Genomic DNA, 25,045 nt, shown 5'->3' with positions numbered 1-25,045 from the left:
TTTGTAATTTCATTAATACATTACTTTAGTTTTATATTTCATTTGGAAGAGTCCTAAGTTCTATGTACTGAAATAAAGAACGAGGACTGAATAAAAATGATGTTATAAAATTGTCGTAAATAATAATTCAAAAATGTGACATGTGAAATGGATGTTCAACAACCCCTTCTACAGAAAATAACTCTTGCATAGACACCAGTATCGCAGGATTTTTTATTTATTTCATGTTACGCGTAGAATATATTGAAAAACCTTCTTCGATACTTCAAATAATCTTTGTTTATACACACACAAACACACAGAGCGCAAAATGTTCTTAATGTTCGCGCAGTCTTCTATCAAACATGTAAAACATAAAACTAAATTACAGAACGTTGAGTTCAAGTGAGAGAAGTTTAGTCGTAGCAGTGTGTTTCGACATCTGGTTTATTGACTGAAATAGCTATAATCCAGCCTGTGTAGAAAGGCCTCGTTCTAAAGTTAAGAACTGAGGATTGACAAGATGGTGGATATCATGGAGTTATTAGGAAATGTGAAGCAAGAGGTTATAAGTTCTAAAGAGCTATTACAATAAAATTAATGGATTAAAGATTTATCAGAAATTTTAAGTTATTGTTAATTGGCAAGGAAACTTCGAGCGATTACTGTTCGTAAGAACAACTCCTGCTAAATGTTTGTCAGAAAGATTATTTATGATTAACTTCGTTTTTGCAACATCATTCCTGATGAATTTCATTTTAAACATTGTTTTTTATCGCTTTAATTTCGCAAATCCCTTTATCTGATCTTCCTCCTTTTTTCAACTTATACTAAGTTTAATATAACATTGAAAGTAATGGAACACATAGACTGTGTTTAGAAACAAGTAGTACTCAAATGTGTTACATTTTCTCGTTTTCTGAATATATTAACTCGTTGTAATGATAGTAAACACACAGAGGGAGTGAAGCTTTCAATGAAGTCAACTATTACAATTAGAAACATAAAGCAATCATTACTATAAAATATTAGCATCAAATTCAAAATTACTCTATATATATTTCTGCTGTCGATCAACATTCTACAGAATAGTGTCAGATTTTGTTTTGCTTATGGAAATAAAAATTGTTATTTTTGCAATATATTAGTTTAAGTCCAACAGATTGTAGAAACGTAAAGATACCTATTTATTTCATACAAACTGATGCACCCGTCATTTGTCCAGGGTGGATGCTATGATAAATAAAACAAAAATCCTAACTTTCACACAATTTATTTATAATATAACATATTATTGCAGTATTAATTATTACCTTACCAAAAGTTTTGCATAATCTTTAAGAATTCAATATGTATATATTTAAAACATGGTATACACTGTGCGATGGTCAGGGTGACGTTGTAGGAAGAGGTAGTGGACAATGTAGTAGTGGTAGGGGTGCTTTCTGTTACACGCTTACAGTGTTTTACGTGATTAATTAATTGACGGTCATTGGCTGCTGGAGTGTATTATGGGCCGAAGTTGAAAGGTCACGGGTCAAAGTAGGGATTTAGTATAACTCAAGAAACGGCTTATCATATCAGCCTTATGGTGACTATTGGAGTAGAAACTTCAGCTGAGTTTATGTAGTGTTCCAATAGTGTCGGCCATTTTTTTCATTGCATTCCTCCATAGAGATTACTAGCGCACACTCTAATATATATATAAGACGTTTGTGTGCACTCCCCCTATACTATGTTTATGTTGTGTTATAGCAAGTTTAATAAAAAAAAATTATGTAAGGACGTGGCGCCATCTATAAAAGTATTTAACGTTAATTTATGTCAAAGATACAAAATACTAAATAACAGAAATAATGGGGTAGAGGGGGTTGTGAACCCCCAATAACATGCCCCCTGTTGCAAGTTATCATCTCACAAAATCTAGTTGAGATTGGTTCAGCGACCTAGGAGTAGTTAGATAAAGGACAGACAGACGGACACAAAGATTTTTGTGCTTTATATATGTAAATAAGTTATTAAGAGCACAGTACGTAGTTGTTTACTGTAAAGAAACAAAATATATTTTATTTCCTCCCGTAGTTGTTATCATGAAGAAAATATTTTTTTATGTATCTTTTCAATGGTATTATTTTTAATATAGCTTAATGTTTTCAGTGTTTTAGTTAAGTGTAGGCGCTGGTTATGGTCTAATAGTCTTGGCAAGAATGCATAAAACTACATTACTTGTCGCACAGCCTGATAAACTATACAAGACCTATATGATAAAACTCAATTTTATGACACCTTGTGACTGAAAGAGTTTCAGTTCGCCCCTGTTGGTGAATTGATGTAATTCACTGCTTTGCAGGATTTTGAAAAGAAAGAAGAATTTTAGTATCAACGTGAAAAAAGCTCTTATCTTATCCAACGACTTGGAAGGATATGTACATTAATATTGTTCTTTTGGGGGGTAAGGTCTATGAAATATATGAAGCGTTAGTTAGCAGTTTTGACAGTATGTGAGAAGAATATATGTAACTTGTTTAATAGAATCTGGTACAGCAAAAAATGTCTGAATAACTATATTTTGGGAGTTGTGTGTTAGAAGGCGCATTTTAGATATGTAACATTAACAAGTACTTGTTCAGATGTACACATCGAATGGTAGGTATATACTTATACAAAATTCTCAAGGACACTCAGACTTAATTAGAGCGTTCCTTCTTGAAATTCTGTGGCACATGCGCGTGCGTGCGCGCGAGAGAGAAGAGGCACAAACACAACGTATTTTATACTTCATCATTACTGTTTCGCTTTCCAGATGATGGAGACAGGAAATGCTAAATGATGGGATAGAATAGATGAGTAATCTGTTTTATAAAAGAAGAGATCGTGGAACTGTACGGACTGATAATTTTATTGGTGTATTTTGGTTTAAAATGTTCAATTCGTATTAACCTCGCCTTTTATTTACCGTTTTGAACGATACTTCAGGTGCTCTTTTTTGTTTTCGTCTCAGCAAGTGAAAGGAAGTTCAGTGTCTTATAGGTCTTAAAAAGTAAGAAAATATAAACCTTTCAACAAAACCTACCTGCCAGATCCGATCTTCCTTCATATTAGAAACGTAAAAATATCTTCCGTTACTAAATGTCAAGTGAACTGTAGGGAATGACGTAGCGCGCGCGTGTGTGTGCTATTGATTCAGTACAAACAGACGAGCCTTCACCATCAGTGTGAGGCGGACGTTGGGAACATCCAGCCTCACTACACCTGGTAAGCAGGTATTCTACTGTACTGGGAATTAGTGCTCAGAACACCAGCGCTGGAGAATGGCTGTTAACGAAGCAGCTTAGGCGAGACTGTATATCTTTCTATACAAGAGAGAGAGAACCCTTCCTTAACTGTTGTTTACTATGCGCTTTCACTCCTGTATTGAATATTCTGTATCTTTACATAGATTGAGACAATATTTATTTACCCCCTCCAACCCCCAGCTCATTTTTCCAATCACGTTCTGTTATTAGAAAAATAGGATAATGTTTGAGACCTCCTTACGAAAATGTTCGCGTCTTGAAAGAAACTTTTTAAGCAATAGAATTGAGGAACGAACCAACTGAGTATTCCTTTACTAAGTTGTGAATTCCTCTCGGTTTTCTTTATTTTTCAAACTGGTCTTGGTCCATGCTCAGAATATTATTGTTTGTATTTGATGTTTTGCCAAGAAAAGAAGGATATGTCAATTCGAAAGAACGATGTATCAGTTTTCAATGATTATTAGAAAATTTTTAAGTTATTAAGATACTCTAAAAGTCTGCGATATTTCTTTACAAGCCGTAAGATTGTACATCTTTACTATAATGTTAGACTCTCGTAAACTACGTGTAGGTGGAACAACTGGCTCCTCTATAGGTCAGGAAGATCTTCCGTCGAATACAGGATCTGTCAACACCATGATAACCACTCTAACCATGGTAACAGCTAGTTCGGAAACAACTTCTCGGCAAGATTTATCGTCATGGAAAATATCAGGGCCAAAATCCGCTGACAGTATAGTAACCATGGCAACAACTATTCCAGAAATGTCTTCTCAACATTATGTTGCACCTTGGAAAATGCCTGAAGCAAGATATATTGACAGTTTGCAAGCTTCAGCAACCGTAGTAGCAACTAGTCAAAAAAACAATTCTTTAGTTCAACAAGATATACCGTCAAGTAAAACGTCAGGAACAAGACCTATTAACAGTATGGTGGCCGTTGTTTCCAGTAAAAAACAAAAATCCTGCGAAATTTCATTAAAAGACGTTGTTGGTGAACAAAAGTATAAAGAAAGTTTTCATTCAGAGGAATCTAAACAGCAAGAATACCCTAACAATCGGGTTTCTAACTTTACGGCAACGTCTAGTGTGTCGAGTTCCACTTTGCCGAAACCAAGAGAACATATGCACGCACCAAGGGGTTACTTTCTTCGACAGGATTTGGAACTCACTTCTAATTTTCCACAGAGAAGACAGCGACAGACAGGAAACACGGTTTCTTTACCGTCAAGTGCCCTGGGTTCTGAACCTGTTTTTTCTACGAACGCAGATTCACGTAGACAAGACAGTGTGAATATTAAGAGTTCAAAGTGTATTGATTCATATACATGTATTAATAGCTCACCCTCACACGATCAAGAAGATCTTCAAACTCAAAAGAATTATTGTTCGAATCCCGATTATCACCAAACCTCTGCTTCACAAGAAACCACCATGTATGAAGAAGACATGCCTGTTATAATGAGGCGACGTGGTTTGATGATGCGTGTGAGGATTGTTAGTGTAGATTTTGATATACCCTCTGACCCAACAACTCATTCATCTCTACCTCAAACACCCCTTCATAACCAGGTAAGTGTGTTAGTTGGGTTACCTCAGATACACTTGAACAGCCTAGTGTGTACGTTGTTAGGTTTGCCTCAGATACTTTAAAACTATGTATATTTGTTGCTATCATTACAAACTGACTGGTCACTTTTTTTAGGACCTCTCCAAGCACAATTTTCATGTTTAATGTATGCTAATCATATTACGTGTCAGGTAAAGCTTGAAGCCCAAAAATAGAGAAATGTATTCATATCATGCTTAACCTTTACGACAGTTGGTAGTAGAATGATCTTTCTGATATTCATAGTGGCATAATAGAGAGTTCATGTCGAGCAGACGCGTCGTTATCAAAAACTATACTTTAATTGATTGTTCAAAGACATATATGTTCTTAGTCTATCAAAACTTACAGTTGAAAGCCATATAAGTCTATGTCATAAGGAAAATTGTAGCAACCAATCGTTGGTAACTGATTGAGATAAAAATACTGTAGACCAGGATTGTAAGATGCGACAAATGTAAGACTATCTGATTGACCGATTCGTTCAGCAGTGGTCAGGATTCAACTACTTCCAATTATACCATATAATGCGAATTACAAAACTGTCATAATTCAGCCAAAAAATATTTTAAACCCCTCTTATCTCAGCATCATTTCAGCGGTATTTGAAGCTCAAACTATGAACAATAAATGATTGGAAGCGAGTAATTTGGTTTAACGATTTACGTTTCATCTTTTTCAGTGGCAGCTATAAAGTAACAATGTGGAGAAAACCACACGAAGCACTTCACTTAATTCCTGTTTTCCAGTTAGTGTAAGCTGCTGGAAGTGACATAATGGTGTGGGGAATTTCAAACTCAGCTCTTACTGTTGAGATCTTTTGGAGTGTATGACAAGCCAAAGCTAGGTCACTATCACAACTAATGGTGATCCAATCCAATCCTAAGAAGAGTTTGTCATGAATTTGAATAGCACCAAAAGTAATTTTTTATTTACACGCGAATGGCAAGTGCTAGATGAATTTACAGTTGCATGCTAGTTGCTCTATAGGCTAATATACGTTTATTCACATTTAAAATCACTTTGATTATTGCAGATATATTGCAACATTTGCACATCTGGTCGTCAGTTTTTATAGTTGTTGATAAATTGAGAAGGATGCTGAAAAACATTGAGTTTATCACTAGAACGCAACATCCAATTCATCAAACAGAGCAGTGTACGTTCGGTACTACAGAGGTGGATTACGTTATATTAAAACGATTTAGGCCTCGCCACATCGTTACAGCCCTTGTTTCCACGTCGAAGCATACTCTATCTGAAAACCGTGCATCTTAACTCGCAGTGAAGTTCTATTTCAAATGACCTATCGTAAGTCTGTCATGTACAGAACACACTCCACCTCCCTGCTTGCTTTACATAAGCCATATACTGTACGAACGGTTTCCCATCGCTCGTTTCAACAGCCTGATTACAAAGAAATCGATAACTTTACATATGCCTTCGTATGGAATAGCATAAATAACCTTTTCTTTTGCTAGCTGTTTAAGGAAGTAACCTGTGTTCACGCGACTGGTGTCGCTTTTCCAGGCTGAGATCTTCTTGACTAAGTAGTATACTATTGCCTGTGGCACGCGAACAGCTTTTGTTACTTACCTTTGTGTTCCTGGATTGTCACCTGTTACAAGACGCTGTACTTTGCTTACCATGCTTGGGGTAAGACTTGTTGCAAATCTCTTTCTGGATGGTCCTGTTGCCTCAAGTTTATTCATTTGTTTTTCAATATTATTAAATACGAGGGATATCCCCGTCTTGGATCTGAGTGTATAAATACTTTGCGTGATAAAGGCTTATTATATATCTTTCCCAAAAGCGATCCATATTCTGACATCACACTGTCTATTAAAATGCCAAACAATGTCAAAATATACTTCTGATACATTCTGTTCTATCGTGACTTTATATCAACTGTGATTGTCACGTGACTCATTCGTTTGCATATTCAAAATCGTTGGGCATAATGAACACAACCCTCTGTAAAATTCATGATTATACTTTCGGAAATTACGATTATTCGAATGCTTTACTAAGGTTAATCGACCACACTTAAAACTTAAAAACAAGTCGAGTATTTTTCTGCATTAGACATATAATTATACCCATTCATAACCGCTTGATTTCGTAACTATGACACACACCTGTAGGATTAGTGGTATTTACTAATCGATTGGCTCATTAATCGATTAGTACATTATGCCCCTAAAACCCATCCAAGCAAAAAATATATAAATAAACGTGTATGTGCTTTAACCACTACATTACTGTAACATAGTACTAATTTTCCCATTTTATTTTATAGTGATTTGTTTGTTTGAAGTAATTTTCGAATTACCCTTAATTTCATGTGATAGACCTCTTTTGAAGGTCGTCATTTGCATATTTGCGAAAAAAATTCCCACAAGTTTTATGGACATTTCTTACTTCGCGGATAAATTGCTAATATTAACTGTATATCTGTATATATGTCATTTGGTACCTCATAACTACACATTACTAGTAACTTTAGTAATAAATTCAATTAGGTTTGTTTATTTGTAATTAAGCACAAAGCTACACAATGGGCTATTTGTGCTCTGCCCACCACGGGTATCGAAACCCGGATTCTAGCGTTGTAAGTCCGCAGACATACCGCTGTGCCACTTGGGGGGGGATTCAATTAGGAAGCCTACGAATCATTATGAGTAACTCAATGACGAGATAATCCAATAGTTTCAAAGCTTCTATCTTTATTTCTAGTAATGTGATTGATATGAAAATAGGAACTGTTAAAGACAATCATTTGAAATTTTATAACTGAAATTAAATATGTATAATTATATTTAAAAAAAATAATTAAGTCTACACCTAAATCCATATTTTTACATTGGTCAACAAGATGCTTGTTTTTAATTTGAAGTCGTTACTTATACAGTCATAATACTTACATTTTCGCTTATTTTGATTGGGAACAAAACATCTTTTTCGCGAGTGTTATAATTTCCGAACAATAAAAAATCGATTCTGAAACAAGTATATGTTATAAGAGTTGAAGGTGACCTAAGCATTAACATAACGAAGACAAATCCCTAAAGTCTAAAGAACACGTTGTTCGAATGTCTGGAAGAGGCCAAGACGTGAAAATTTACCATGGCAACGTTTAATTGACGATCACATTGTTATATACACTAAGATATAATCAGTTATTGACTGAGACCGTAACCGACTTCCTGTAGACTTATCTTTTCAAACTTAAGAAAAAAAAGAGCTTTTGCAGTAATTAATAGACCAATAAAAATAAATCTCTGACATTCAATATTTCTCTTTGATAGTATTGGTCGCTTTTTTTTTTTTGTAAAAACATAGAGGGGTTTACGGCCCCCTTATATTTGTGCCTACTTATATAACATCAAATGATACAGTTATTAGTTTCTGCAAACATTAGGTTGAAGGGGTAGGGTGGGAGTTTTAAACCTCTCGCTCCTCTCCACTAGATCCACGCCTGTTTATAAAACATTAAAAATACAGTTATTAATCTCTAGAGCAAAAGCAGACGGGGATCCGTACTCCCTTGGCCCCTTCCCCAGATTTGCGCCAGCTTATAAACATTAAAGAATATGGTTAAACACTTATAAATTAGAAACGTAACATTGTGTAAAAAAAAAAATAAGAAGTAAATTTACACTTTATTCAATACTTAAGTAGCTAGAGAGTTGGCGATGGGTGCTACTAGTCAGTTGCCTTCCTTTAGTTAGCAGTTGAAAATTAGTGACAGTGACAGATAGCCTTAGTAGCTTTGCAATATCAAAGAGACGACGAGGAAATTTAGAGGCGATGGGAATCGAACCCGAGATACTCAAATCACGAAGCATCACCCACACCCGTTGTGTTTGTTTGTTACTAAGCACAAAGCTATACAGTGGACAATCTGTGCTTTGCTCACTACGGATATCGAAACCCAGTTTTTAGTTATCATCCTTCTGACATAATGTGGAGCCACTGGAGAAGGACGCCCATTAAGCAGCTTTGCGCTTAACAACAAACAAACGTAATGACAATATTTCGAAATACTTAAATATTCGGAACAATCGAAATTATTAGAACAATCGAAAACAGTAATAATCGAAACAACTAATTTTGATTAGTTAATTATGTTCGTGACATTAATCGATATAATCACTGCTCATAGGTAACCGATTAAATCACTCAACTCTACTTTGATCACACATCTTTTTTAGATCAACAAAATCAAGTGGATATAGATATCCACCTGGGGCTGAGATGCGTTACCATAGTAACAAAATCAAGTGGTTATAAATATCCACCTATGGTAACGCGTCTCAGCCCCAGGTGAATATCTATATCCACATTAATTTGTTACTATGGTAACGCGTCTCAGCCCCAGATGAATATTTATATCCACATGAATTTGTTACTATAGTCACGAATCTCTGCACCAGGTGTATATCTATAACCACTTGATTTTTCTTACTATGGTCAAACACTGTTTTCCTAAGAGTGAATTGAACTTGTGACTAGGGTCACACAACTTACCCAGGATACATATTGAAAACTTTTTAGTTTATTAATTACACATGTTTCACATATTTTGTTTCCCCTGTTATAAACTACGAACATTTTGTACGTCTGATAATAACGCCAAGTATTTTTATCCGATCCTAATAGAAACGTAGAACTACTTGAAACTAATAGTAGGTCTGATGTGTTTACCTCTGATACGTATTTAATTAAAACTAAATTAATTTATTCCTCGAAGCATATGTGTTCACCTTTCGTTTAAAATCATTTGTTGTTCACTGCTTTCCGTTAGCTCTGGGCACAAAGAATGTTTTTGAATTTCTTGAGGCTCTTGGATCCTCCAAAATCTGGCTTATTTTATCTTTTTCTCCTAATCTTTGTCAAAAAAAGTTCCCTGTAATTATCTTTTGTCGAGAAAAAAATACAAGAAACGTAAGAAATAATATAGTAGGAAGCCCATCAGTTAGGGCTCTATTTTAAAAGTATAAGCATATCTTGAAAGTAGAAAATACTGAAACATACCAAAAAATAAATAAAATAAAATACATATACAAATTTTTATACATTTCATATGACGAAGAAAGACTTGGAGATACTTGTCACTGACCGGAACCGAAACCGAACAGCTTCTGAATTTTTCGGTTTAAAAGATATTTGTTGAGTCAAAAGGGATAATATAGTAGTTGTAGGCTCTAATTTATCTTGAGTGTCTCTCGTATGCTACTATTACACGTTATCTACACGTGAGATACAGAAGTATAAGTCTTCAAACAGTTAAGTGCAATCCTTAATTAATTCCTTTTTGTAAAACTAGTCTGGAGTCTCTTGTTTTTGTTAATTTACGTGTTAGTTAAAACGACAACTTTTATGATAGCATGATACAGTAATAGCTCTCCAGTTAGAACTTTTAACTGTTGTTTTTTAATATACCAGTTCAAAGATATTTATCAAAATTGTCAAGTTTTTCAGATACTCTTTGATTTATTAAATTGTAATAATATCACCTTCTTTCCTACATTTTCTAAGAGTAATTGATATATTAAACATCTGTAGTGATGTATTGATATTCACATAGTGTAGCGGTTTACGAAATATCAAATATTTCTGGAAACTGGTGAATATGTAGACATTTTTGCTTCGTGTTTTATGGTGATATAAGCTTCAAAATGATATTATTTTAATATCCTTATGATACATTAGCAACTGTATCCAATCGGAGACACGTGGACAAATAAAATGTTAGTTTAACAAAAGTTTTAATTAATGGTCCCTTAATTCATTATGCTAAACCTAATATGGAATAGTGGCTAAGACGTCAGACGCTAAACACCAAGTGTACAGCCAAAGTAAATATCAATTATCAATTCACTTAAGTAGGAAGTTCACGTTTGACAGGAACTATTAAGTTTAAGCAGAAAAGTGGATTGTTTATTTCGAATAGCGAAGTAAAGTAAGCATAGTTTCTAGAGTACAAAATAGAAGCAATATTTGTTTCTTCTACGTTTGAAGATATTTTTGGTGTAAAGAAAAAAAGAGGATGTGGATTCATAATTGTTTCAAATCCTCCAATTCTTTGCAAGAAACATGTTTGTTATTTATTGCGTTTACCCCCCAGTGGCACAGCGGTATGTCTGCGGACTTAAAACGCTAGGATCCTGCTTTCGATACCCTTGGTGGGCAGAGCACAGATAGCCCATTGTGTAGCTTTGTGCTTAATTACAAACAAACAAACAAACTATTTCGTTTATGGTACAGCATATCTGTAAAAAAAATATATTTCTTGTATTCGGACACTTAAGAAATTTATGGCAGAATTTTGTGACGTAAGCAGTGTGTGTGAAACTGTACGAGTCATACTTGAGACTAATTAAAGCTTTCTGTAGTTCTAAGTAGGTCCTCGACGCCATTTTTAAGTGTGTGAGTGTCAAAACGTAACATTGAAAGCTTGAAACCACATGACCATTGTTGACCAAGTTTGGGTGTATAAATGGATGAAATATTGGGCAAATGCACTTGGAAATATACGACTGTTAGATCAAAGATCTTTTCTTCTACATTTTATACCAAAACACGTGCGATGGTACAGTCGTATTCCCACACTACACCTGTAAATATACTTTTGAACATTAACATAGTTTTCCAGAGAGGGAGGGGGGGGGTCAACTTGAATTTAAGGCATGTAGTAGAAACTTTTCAAAGCACTGTTCATCAAAGCGTCTTATATGTATCGCAAAAATCGTGTTTCTTCCTTCTGTGTTTTATGTACTCAAAAGTTTCTTATTCTTTAGACAGTGTCAAATTAGAAGATTAGTCACCTATTTGCTATCTTAAGTTGACCCCCCCCCTAAGATTATTTTGTGTATTTTGTATTATTATTAAAAGCATGATGACTTAGTTTCGCTGTTAGGAGTTGTGTTGAAAACTGGTGGGGATGACATTAAACTTTTAAGAAAAGGTGTTGTATGAAATTATTGACTTATAATCATGACGTTATTTTTCTGCTTTTGTTTCGTCCTACTGACAACACCTAAGGTTTTTACTACAATCTATTAACTTCTTGACTTCACTATGCATGAATCAACATATTACTTCTGTCTGTTTAATAGAGCAAGTTATATGAAATACTTGCAATGTTTTGTTTCTTTTCTAAATCAGTACAGGAGTTTTTGTTTTAAAATGTTTTGGGTGGACACGAAAGGAATTATCCAAATGCTTTTGCTGATGGCTTTCTGACGTTACCTGAGGATTAGAGTATGAGTAGTTACAGTTCAAAGGACGACAGGAAAAAAATCTCTTCATCCGGAAAATAAGTAAGGTCTTTCTTGAGAAGCCTGCAACAATAAGGTGCTTTCTTTATATAAATACTGATCTTTAAAGAACTCTATGCGTTTTCTTATGCAGTACTGTGCAAAGAAAGAATGATAAATCACTAAACATTGTATCAAAATTGCAATGAGCGTTTGAGTTTATTGTTTATTCTACTCTCCGTCTTTCTTGTTGTAGTTGCTTTCATTGTTTAACTACACGGAAAGATGAGAATGTTGGAGAAATCTTTGGACATTTCAAATTCCTATATAAAATCGAAATAATAAGAACACATAGGGAAAGATAGTTCCTTGAACTTTGAACTAACATAAGCGATCGTCAACAATCCAGTAATGCTTGTTTGACTAGTTTTTTATTCGCATTCTATCAATGTTAGATGGTGTTGTTTCTAATAAGTACCTAAGCAACATCTGATGACACTATCTTTCACCATTACTTCAGCAATGAACTTTTATCTCTGCATTTTTATTACTATTTCAAGAAAACTTGTTGATATTAATTTTTCGTCATTTTTTCAGCAACATTTGATAACCTTATTTTCCTATTAGAATTTCCACAAAAAAAGTTTTGATTACACTAGGTTCTCGTTAATATATTACAGCAATGTTTCATGTTGCTACTTTTCTCTCAGTATATCAGCAATGTTTGATTACAGTAATTTTTCCTCAATATATTACAGCAATAATTCCTGCCGCTAGTTCCATCCTATTATGTCACTAAACTAGATTCTCGTTAGTATAGTACAGCAGTGTTTAATTTCATATATTTCGTCTCAGTATATCAATAATCTTTGATGACAATAGTTTCTCCTCAATATATTACAGTAGTTTTATTCTGCATGTTTCGTCTCAGTATATCAGCAATGTTTGATGACAATAGTTTCTCATCAGTACATTACAGCAATGTCCCATAACGTTTCAATATATATCTGCGATTGTGACGAGAAAGTAGTGTCATGCCGCTAGTTTATTCTCAGATATATCAACAATGTTTCATGTCGATAGTTTATTCTCAGTATATCAGCAATGTTTGATGACAATAGTTTCTCATCAATATATTACAGTAGTTTCATTCTGCATGTTTCGTCTCAGTATATCAGCAATGTTCATAACACGAGTTTCTCCTCAGTACATAACAGCAATGTCAGTATATCAACAATGTTTCATATCGATACTATATTCTCAGTATATCAACAATGTCGATAGTTTATTCTCAGAATATTAATAATGTTGTATGCGGATAGTTTTTCTCAGTAGTAAGAGTATTGCAGTAATGTGTCTTGTAAGAGTTTCATCGTAATAAGCATAGCTGTGTTCATACTCCTTTTCAGTGTCCAAAATTAAGTAAGTTATAAATCACTACAGCTTGAAAACCTATGTAAAATTGTCGAGTTATTCAGCTTTGATTTATAAAATAACAATACATTGATTAAGCTATACCACAGTGTAATTTATTGCTTAGTTCAACTCTCTTCTATAGTATTCCATATAAGCTAGAAAAATCACAGTTAATTCTTGAAAATAAAAATAACAATATCATAATGTAAAGGGACGGTCAACAACTTGTTAGACAGGAACGACAAATTTTGAATAAAGAAGAATGAACTACGAACAATGTAATATTCATATACATGAACAGCGTAAGAAAGGAAGCGTAAGATATGACGCACGAAGGATTTCAAAGGTAGAAAGAATATCATAGGCAGCTAACGTAGTGTATCCCTCGAAGAATATATGAGTGTGCTCGGTCTATGTTTTACCACTAAAATAACATACAGATGAACCAGCTCATTACCGAAAGTTTAAATTTGGCTGGTCTCCTATCCCTAAGGATCTCTATTGTATGGTGAAGAGTAGATGAAGACGCTGATTGCCTTTGCTTTGTATGACAATGTTGAATGTGGATACAGCATTTGGAAAGATCAAACTGTACTGAAGGCGAATCAGTGGTTAAAGTTGTCTGTTCAAAGGTTCTCTGTATTATATACTTATGTATTTTTGTCTATATTATTATTATCACAATATTTCACCTTTTAAAATAACTTTTATATATCGACATTAAAGTGTCTGTTTTACTTTATTATATACTTTTTTCTGATGCTTCATCAAAGAATCTTTTTGTTTCACTAACACAAACTTGTGTTTTACATTAGTAAAGAAATATTCTACTTCACATAGGTGAAACAAATAGAATTATATTTTTGAACGATAACATTTTAACTATGAAAGGGTAAACCATGCATCGAATGTGTTTCTCTCTTCATTATAACAATTTGATTTACGTCTAATATTTATTATTAATATAGAGCATAATGTCACGCAGAAAGATTTAGTTTTGATTTTATTGTTGTTAAGCACAATGGGCTATCTGTGTTCTGCTGATTTTTAACGTCGTAAGCTTACATTGCAGACTTGCCGCTGAACCACTGGGAGGGGGCATGCAGAAAGAAAAATTGTTAAAATAGTTTAAGAAAGATAAGATTTTAGCAAATCAGTACATTTCAGCTGGTAAATCGTGTTTGTAGTGCAAGTTTTTGGTAATGCTGTTTAGATATTCGGTGTCACGTACGATTTCTTATTTCAGAATGTCTCCTTCTCTCACAACACACATACAGAGTAAATCGTATTGGTATTATTTAACTAGAAAACTGAACTGCCTAAGAGTCTATTTTCCAATGAAAGCGTTTAGATATGTTTACTTAAAAAGCTACACAAAATTGTCTTCTCCACCTAAAGCCATATAAAGTTTTGTTGAATGGTAATCTGCGTCATCGGTTTAATTGGGTTTATGGTACTGCTAAAAACTATAGTTTTCAGCTGGGTATGATACTTTCTTATATGAAATGTTCACATTTTATAATTACAGTACTCTATTTTATAGAAATTTTACTTTGAAATTGTATTACATGGTACGATTGTCAGCTGAAAAGCAAACTTTCTAGGATATATATGTGAGCCTATTCCTGGTTTTTTGGTGTTTTTTTTTGTCCTTCGTCTAATATTTATGGTTCTCATTTTACTTGGAAACACACTCAGTATTTATTGCTTGTGATAGTTGAACAGTCGAGTCACCTACGTGATTATTACGTACCGTAACCTTGCTTTAGTCAGAATCCATAACTGTTAGAAAGAAACGTGAACAAAAACTCTATAATATTATGATACACTGGAAAAATAATAACCAGTATTGTTTGAAAACTAAAGGGAGAAAAGAAAAAAGTAGTTTGGTTTGAAAACTAAAGGGAGAAAAGAAAAGGTAGTTTGGTTTGAAAACTAAAAGTAGAAAAGAAAAAAGTAGTTTGGCTTGAAAACTAAAAGGAGAAAAGAAAAAGTAGTTTGGTTTGAAAACTAAAGGGAGAAAAAAGTAGTTTGGTTTGAAAACTAAAGGGAGAAAAGAAAAAGTAGTTTGGTTTGAAAACTAAAGATAGAAAAAAAGGAGTTTGGTTTGAAAACTAAAGGGAGAAGAGATAAAGCAGTTTTGTGGGAAACTAAAGGGGAAAAGACAAAAACCAGTTTATTTGACAACTAAAGGAAGAAATGAATAACCAGTTTGGTTTGCAAACTAAAGGAAGAAATGAATAACCAGTTTGGTTTGCAAACTAAAGGAAGAAAAATGTGAATGGAGAAAGAATTAAGTTCAGCATCGTTGCATAGCAACTTTGAAACATCTATCTGAAACTGTTCTTCCAAAACTTCTGAATTTAATCCATATCAAAATGAATTTTTCAACTTAAAAACAAAATTTTTTTAAATATGTGAATACATTATATCGTACTATGAAATTAGTATCAATGTAGGGACATTATTACATTAACATTTTTAAATTTCCTTTTCGATATCATAATAACTGCAGAATTCTAATCATAGTTCAATCAAAAGTGTATTAATTTTCTATGTTAATGATGACACAATATAATTACTTTGTTTTTTGTTGCACGACAACAAACAATTGTCAAAACGCCATCTCAATATCCAAGTTAAATCAAGGAGCGTTTTACGCTTAGGACATTAATACTAAAACCAGGACACCAAGAAGAAAAATAAACATTACAGCAACATTTGATATCCAAGCTTATTTGATTTTTTTTTTCTTGTTTGAAAAGTACTAGATGTAAGAATCCAGTTAATAATAATATTTTTAAGATACTGAGTTACGCATCTCCGTATTCATACACTTCATCCACCCACCAATAACAGACAGTTATAATTAGGAACTTTATAACTTATACTAAAACTTGATTATTTGGTTTTTAATGGAGACCTTCTGGTAACCAGGTTTCTATTTGATGCTTTTTTAGCTTTTGTTTTAATGATATTCTCCTGAACATAAATGTTCTAGTGTCTAGACAACTTTACAGCTGTTCTAACAACTTACTACAGTGAAGGTTTGATTCTATACTATAATATACTATAGTAAGAAGTTATACATTTGTCAAGGTGTTACTTGCTGTTTATAAATGTTTCTGATCATGACGGAAGTGAAAAATCGGTTCTTCTGTTTTACTCATCACCAATAGCGTTTTGTTTTGATAATCTGTTTACATTCTGTTTCTCTCCTGTAGAGTTATATTTTGCATCAGAACACACTGTACTATTCTCGTTCTGAAGTACATACCTGTTTGATCTTTTTTTTCCCCTCTCTGAAGCACGTACATTGTTTTTTGTTTTGCATTTCCCTTTCTAAACCACGTGCCATTATTTTTAACTTTACCATTCTGAAGCACGTGCCCTGTTTTATTTTTCTATACTGAAGCACATGTACCGTTATTTTATCTGCTTTACTGCACCACTATTCTTTTATTTCCTGTGGTTGTTGAAGTACACACACTCATAATACTCGCATGCATACACAGACCTACCTATCCCAGATGCACTCACGTACACATGCATATATGTATGTTATATATCAGGGTAAGGAGAGTTGAACGACTTGAAGATTATAAATATAAAGGTAATTTTGATTAAGCATTAACATAAACATTTAAAACAGAACGTTCTATCGTATTTGAAACCTTTATGTAGCATAAGCTGAAGTTAAACAATATGAGGAGGGATCTATTTTTAAAAACTGTTTCGTTTTCATAAAAGAAATAAACAAGTGTGGTTATGATTTATTCTTTTATTAAGGAATTCATATTTGAGAAATAACTAGAATGGACTTATGTGGATCTCATGTGCACCAGCGAGTTCCCATATCAATATTGAACCTTATTGTCTTTCAGTACACTGGGTACAAATTTACTTATCAAAATATACAAATAAATATTAATCCTTTACTGCAAGAATCACACAAACACCAATTATACTTTGTTTTATGCTTTATACTCCTTAAAACGTTCGTCATTTTCTGTTCAAATTACTACTTTTTGTAGGAAAAATGGACCTAATTGTCAGCTCACCTTTGACACCTTCTTCTTTGTAAGACGCTATTTTAGAAAGTCATGTGACCATGCCTCAATGAGCAGTATAAAAATGTAGTCAGGTCCGAGTGTTAGTCTTACGGTAGTATAAACTTATACGGTTTGTCTAATTTAGGTACGATACATATGTAAGAACATTGAAAACTCACGATACAATGGCACAAGGGGATATGGAAACTCATATACAAATGCAATGATGCGTTTACAGAGAAGGGAAGCACTACACAACTTTCGAAAGTAAAGCATATACATATAAACCAAAACCGAGATGTTTATTGTGAAGTTATAACCTAAAAAAGAAAACTCTGTCCATTACCAATACTTGTCATTATTTAATAACTCATAACTGAAAATGTCTGTGGTCATGGCACCCTAAAGCGTTTGGAATATTTCATCTATAAGAAATGAACCAAACGCAAACGTCAAGCTAAGAAGCCCCTGCGGAAGATCACATTAGGGTTTACGAGTTGGGTGCTTTGATCCACGTCACAACCTCTACTGTCTTTCGCTGTCTGTAGCCAGTTATGGGAAGGCAGTCACCCTTAATATTTTGAAATGTAGGACAGTTAGAAATAAATCACCCTATATTTCTACACCTGTATGACTCCCAACCTCCACATTTTAAATGAACTATCTTAAGGCTTTTCGGGCAAGTTTGGAAATGTTTCCTTACAAGCTGAATCATGTTCAAGCACTGAAGCGCTGACGTGTTGATTTTGGGTTGCAGTTCTTGTCAAGACTGGAAGTCGATGGCCAATGGCTTGCCAATATCTTAGGAACTGAGGAAGCACACGTCAATTTTTTGGAAGTTTCAACATGCAAAACTGCATTATCTGGTAGGAAACAAATCTACATGTAACATTTTCTACACCTCTCCAAGAAGCTAACGTTACAGTGTGATTGGTTTCGTAGATGATTTTGTTATTGGACCTCCTTTTTTGGAAGAACCATCAGCACGTGGACTGCAGCGCTCAAAACCAGTGTAATACCCATGCTGCAGCAACGAAATGTGATGAACGCTGCAGTTCTCATTCAAGATGGTACCTCCCTTCATACTGGAAACCAGTTAAAACACGTCTTGCGGGAACGCTTTTAGGTCAGAATCACTTCACGTCACTATCCTCATGATTGACCACCTGGGTCATTAGGCCTAACACCAGTTGTGAATGTACTGAAGTCACGCGTGTGCCGTGGGAAGTCTCGCGCAATTCCAGACCTCGAAGATGCCAGCATGTCAGATGATATACGTGTTGTAGTTTTATTATCACACGGATACAATGCATTCTTGGCGCTGAAGGAACACAATTTAAACAGTTGCTGTGATTCATCAGACATGAGGCTATAGTGTTGCTCCTGATGGCAACATGTGACAACTGTGGTATTTGCATCCGCATGATACCCTTACATCCCTGTGCAATTATACCTTTCTATGTCATGCCGTTTGTCAGATATGACGCGCTGTACAGCAAAATTTTCTTTACAATCACCATGTGTTCGAGAGTGTAGATGATTAACTCTATTACATGGCGAACTGTACTCTCATAACGGACTACATAAGTTAAAAAAAATGAGCACAAAGACCAGTTAGCGATAATACGTCAGCATGCGTTAGTACGAATCTGGTGTTAACTTATTTATCCTTTGTAACATTCCTTGCCACTACAGAAAAACAACGACAAAAGTTTGAAGATACTTTAACAACACTAACATATGTGTATGTACACACACACATACAAATACACACTTGTATACGCATACAGTAGCTACAGTTTTATAAGTATCAACAGTTAAGTAACATTGCATCAAGGTGCTTCGTTTCTATGGTAACGGCATCGTCACTAACGTCAATATCACTTATGAGCCCTTTAATGAGGTTAGAAGAGCCATTCCTCTATTATTCAGCATTATTAGCTTTACTTCTGTTGTTACACTACAACGTTTGAAAACTCAGGGTGATTATTAACCATGCATAACATTATATTACTGATGGCTTAGAGACTAGATTAAAATTCTTAGACGTGACAACAGGTATGCAATAACTTCCTTCTATAAATCTGACAGATCTCAGACTTCTCAATTAGGATGTGTTTCTTTCCTTTTTTATGCTCTAAATCGATTACCGATGTTTCTCAATTAGCTTTATAGTTGTGGCAGGAGGTGTTGTAGATACAATCTTGACAAATATTGTTTGTATCAAATTATAATTGTCTGTTTAGATCTTGATTTGTCAGCTTTACTGAAACAAAAATCCTGTGTTGATTAAAACGAAACAAACGAATATATCGTAAGAAGATTAGGGATGCATTTATTATTATTCTGTTTGTACTATTTCGAAAATTCTTTAAGTCGTGCGTCTCTTGATACTTCTTGCTTCAACATACAGATAGATATGCTCGAAAAAGATCACGTATTTAACATATTTCCTGCGAGCATACTGTAGCCCAATGGTGAAGACATGAATCTAAGAAAACACATTGACAGAAAACCAAAGATCGGAAACGGACCTTTTATCATGCAGTAAGTTTTAGTTGCGTGAGATGTACATAATAATCACTATTTCCTGTTATAAGCTGACAAAAGTCGTTCATCATTAATATTTTACAGTCCATGTGAAACTTTTTTATCATTAGAGGAAGATTATTCTGGATTATTTAACTGAAATCAATCATTAGGGTTAGCAGAATAATGATCAGTACAATCGGGCCTTTCTAAACGAATCTTTTATCTAAAAGCCAGGTTTCAGTTATCAGTCTCATTAGATATTTTTAGAGAAATCTGTTGGATTGAGTTGCAGAACAAAGAGCTGAGCTTTCAATCCATGCGATAAAACTACTATTCGTACTACTCTAGCAGATCAGATTAACACACGCTCTTTAAACTCGACTCTTTCAGGGTTCTGATGTTTTAGTTTTTAAGTTTATTTAGTAAGTTTTGAACAAATAAAAAATACCAAAAAAATCAGTGATTTTTGAAATAACACGAAAGTTCACTAAACTATTTTAAATATTAGTTAAAACGGCAGTAAAGAGGATGAAAAATCAAGAAAACTTGGCTTCAAAAACCTAGGTTTCTCTTGAAGACATGTGACTTGATAACATGTTTACACTGTACACGAAAAATGTGTACATTGTTGGTAACGTAAGTCTGCTTGCATTTTTATGCGTTGATGCACTCTTTGCACATACCTTTAATTTCACAATGTGCAACTAATTATGTTTATATATTCTGGGGCCTGTCATGGCCTGGTGGTTGAGACGTTTGATTCACAATCTGCGGGTCGTGGGTTCGAATTCCCGTCACCGAACATGCTCGGCCTTTCAGCCGTAGGGGTGTTATAATGTGACGGTCAATCACACTATTCATCGGTAAAAGAGTGGTCCAAGAGTTAGCGGTGGGCGTTGTGGTCTAGCGTTGCTAAATTAGAAACGGCTAGCGCAGATAGCTCTCGAGTAGCTTTGCGTGAAATTCTTATTAGGCAGATTCGAATTATTGAAAATCTTTTGTAGTAGTTGTTTGTTATTAAGCATAAAGCTACACAAAGGGTTATCTGTACTCTGCCCACCACGGGTATCGAAACACGGTTTTTAAAGGTATAAATCCGCAGCCATGCCACTGCCCCATTGGGGGGGGGGATATTTTGTATAAGCCTGAATCAGTTAGCAAGTGTCTTGTTTGCCCCGATGAAGCTTAAATAAACCGAGTTATGTTTTCTGGAGTAGTAAGTCGTGTTTTATTAATCTTTTTTTTAAAAAAAAATATGTACTTTAGAAACTTTCTTTTGATTTTTTATTATAGAGTGATATGATAGATATACATTAGTTCCAATTTATTTAAAAGTTTTAAAATTACAGGGATATTTTTATAGTTATACGAGTCTGATTTCGTCGGTTTTATCAGTAGTACCTTATCTACTAAGAACCCAAGTACATGAAACTGTCAAAATGTTAAACTTTCTTCACACCTAATATAAAAAAAAATCACGAAAATCTCAGTTGTGAAATAGAATTTTCTGGATGATCTTCAGAACATCTTTTTATCGAAAAGTCGAGTGCATTTTTCCCTGAAGACATTCTAAATTGTTCCTAGAACTCTCACAGATGCAGTGCACCCCAACAAAGGCTAACTTTGAAATGTTGACAACCTCACTCTTCTTGAATACGTTGAAAGGCTATACTTTTAGATTATCTAAATGAGTTTGAATTGGAAGGTGTTGTTTTTTCTATTATCAGTTCTTTCAGTTACTTTCTCATTTTTTTCGCTATCTCTATTATTTTGTTTCCTATTTTATCACAAAAGTAGTTTTACAGTTTTTACAATGCTCGAGATAGACACGTGCTGTGAAACTTTAGAGTTACAGAGAAAAGAATAGTAGCTTATACTTACGATGTTCTATTTGCAATCTGTGGGTCGTGTGTTCAAATCCTATCAATGAACATGCTTGCCCTTTTAGCAGTGGGGATTAGAGTAGCCCAAGAGTTGGCTGTGAGTGGTTTTAAATAGCTGTCTTTCCTCTGGTCTATTACTTCTAAATTACGGACGGCTAGAGCCCTCTAGTAGCGTTGCTCAAAATTCATCAAACAAACGAACAAGACTCTCAAAAATAGATTTTATGTGCCTAAACACAACTTGTTCAGCGTGTTTGCAGTTAAGCACAAAGCTACACAATGGGCTGTCTGTGCTCTGCCCACCACGGGTATCGAAACTCGGTTTCTAACGTTGTAAGTCCGCAGACATACCGCTGTGCGACTGGGGGTGTTGGTTCTTAAAAAATAGCTATTACAAAAGCAGTGTAATTATATTCTTCATAGGGTGTGAAAGGTGTAAGAAGACGACAAGTTTTGAAAGAACACAAGGTTTGAAGATGAATTATGATAAGCTCCTCGTTAGGCGCATAATATCTTGGAAACTTATTCGGAAATAAGAATAAATTTCTGCAACGATGTTATGTTTAAGACCCCCCCCCCCCCACGTGGCACAGCGGTATGTCTGCGGACCGACAGCGCTAGAAACCGAGTGGACAGAGCACATATAGCCCTTTGTGTAGCTTTGTGCTTAACTACAAGCAAACAAGCATTTTAAGAACCTATTTTATTGATTCATTTAATTAAACATAGAAATCGACTGAGATATTTTAGAACCCCATCGGTTTGTCTGACATAACGTATTAACAGTATCTTCAAACATAAGTTCTTGATATATTTATGAAACATAAAACATTTATTATGGCTTGCACGTCTTTTCAAAATAGTTACATTTATACTTCTTTTAAGACTTGAGGAGCTCTGGATTGAGCGAAACGCGTCGTCGGCAATAGATATTAGACCACCGTGACCCGTTGGGTCACCCACTATTCAGAGCTTATGGAGAATTCAAGCTAATTTCAATATTGCACCGAAATGAAGGTTTATTTTCAGATAATTTAATTAAATATTTCAATCCATTTGTGTTATTCATAATTCAAGAAAAGATATTTGATTGTTGATCGGGAGTAAAAGGAAAGACCATTTCATTTTTCAAAGAAGATGGGAACATTGACAGGGAAATAGATTTGAATGAAGAAGTTTCGCAAAGAGCGCGAACGGTAGTGTGATGTAAAATTACTCATGCTAGAAATTTTCATAAAAGTGATCGAAAAACGGCTCTAACTCAGCAACCCGTAGCCCGATTTTCACGAAACGTGTTTTATTTTGTTTCTATTCTCATTTCATTACAAATATGGCGATATTGTGCGCCGTTTTAGCTGTATTTAATTACAGACAAGCAAACAAACAATCTCGGAGTTTTAGTAGTATATAGATGACAAATATAGTGTGGTTGGAATACTATTAATATACACTCTTCTAATTCTTGAAAACGTGTAAAGGACTAGATAAAGGATGCAATGTTTCAAAATGTACTAAGCCTAATACTAGTTTCTTATGACAAGTATAATTTACATTCCACGTTTCCACTGTTAAACCTCCGCCGTCTAATAACATTTTAGTAGCAGCTGTAGAAGAGGTTTAAGGCTCACGACTCTAGATAAGCAAATTGGTACATTGGCCATAAACTGTTTGTTTAATAAGTCACTGTTCATTCAGGAGCCTCAGAATGTTTAGTACGCCTATTGTTCAAAAGACAACGATTTAACGTTGGTAGAAAGCTGATATATTAACTTTGATATTCTAAAAATAAAGCTGTAAATCTTTCACTAAAGATAAAAATATTTACCTACAGAAATTACTCGCTAGACGATTGCAGTTACTAGCCTGATGCCACGTAACAATTAAAGATGGGTGAATAACATTATTGTTTATTCTTTATTTTCAGATGAAAATTATGCTAATATTATTCTTAAATATGTGTTGGAACTAGATTTTTGATTATACAGACGTGCAGTTATATTTCAAGTAATGATAATAATATATATATATTAACGTTGGTTTTATAATATGCAAATTTTAGATAATAATAGACAAGAAATTTAACATAGTTAACTTTTTATTCTAATTTAATGTTTTAAATGATCCACTAAAACTAACCATCGTATCTATATATAAACAAAAGGACAAAGCGACCTATCCAATGACTTCTCTCTTAATGGTCAAATTCGCCCAGATTTGCTGTACCCCCCAGTGGCACAGCGGTATGTCTGCGGACTTACAACGCTAAAGATCTAGTTTTGATATCCGTGGTGGGCAGAGCACGGATAGCCCTTGTATAGCTTTGTGTTTAACTTCAAACAAACAAGATAGTCGGTTTAAAATGAATGTTTCATATAAGAAATCACAATACTGAAACCACTTTTAAAATACCAGTAAAGTATAGATAGCTAAATATGGTCTAAAACATCCAATACAATGCAGCAACTACAAAAAAAAGTTCATTGAACAAAAGTTCCTTTCTTAGTCACAGGTAGTATCTTCTGAAAGCTATCTAGTAACTGGAGAATAAATTAGTTGTATTTTGCTTCCAAACTACGTACTCCTAAGACAGTTAAAATTATACTGTAATCCTTGGCGCTCTTTAGTTATTCGTCAAAGGAGGCTCTTTAGTTAAGACAAAATTCGAATCTGACTGTATGGTGCATGCGTTTTCTTTCAAGTGCATTACACACATGAATATAAAGCTGGAAGTCTGTATAAAGTCACTGGACTAAAACGATTGGATTGTTTTTTTTTGTTCGTTGTGATCTAGATGCATCTGAATGTATAAATATATTTGCAGTATGATATATGTATTACATGTTGCTTGTACGTATACTGCATGTTCGATGACGAGGAACCCACTTTGAGACTAATAATGGCTGGAGACGGCTTGAATGGGTAATGAAGAAAAAAAAAACTTTAATATAACAGCAAATGTACCTGATGATGACAAAACCTTGTCGAAACATTGTACATTTGCTGTTATATTAAAGTT

The 25,045-nt window shown here is 34.3% G+C and overlaps 1 protein-coding gene across 1 annotated transcript in view; it reads left to right on the top strand.

Moving 5' to 3' along the window:
- Positions 1 to 2,843: 2,843 nt before the first annotated feature.
- LOC106478373 (microtubule-associated serine/threonine-protein kinase 3-like) overlaps positions 2,844 to 25,045 on the top strand; it is a 192,308-nt gene continuing 170,106 nt past the window's right edge. The window contains exon 1 of the mRNA XM_022381966.1: positions 2,844 to 4,847. Coding sequence (XP_022237674.1) covers positions 3,819 to 4,847 — 1,029 coding nt within the window. The 5' untranslated portion in view covers positions 2,844 to 3,818. The remainder of the gene's footprint in view (positions 4,848 to 25,045) is intronic.

This window comes from Limulus polyphemus, unplaced genomic scaffold (genome assembly GCF_000517525.1).
Source record: "Limulus polyphemus unplaced genomic scaffold, Limulus_polyphemus-2.1.2 Scaffold205, whole genome shotgun sequence".
NCBI classification, from domain to species: domain Eukaryota; kingdom Metazoa; phylum Arthropoda; class Merostomata; order Xiphosura; family Limulidae; genus Limulus; species Limulus polyphemus.
This window is presented reverse-complemented; position numbering and strand designations above follow the sequence as displayed.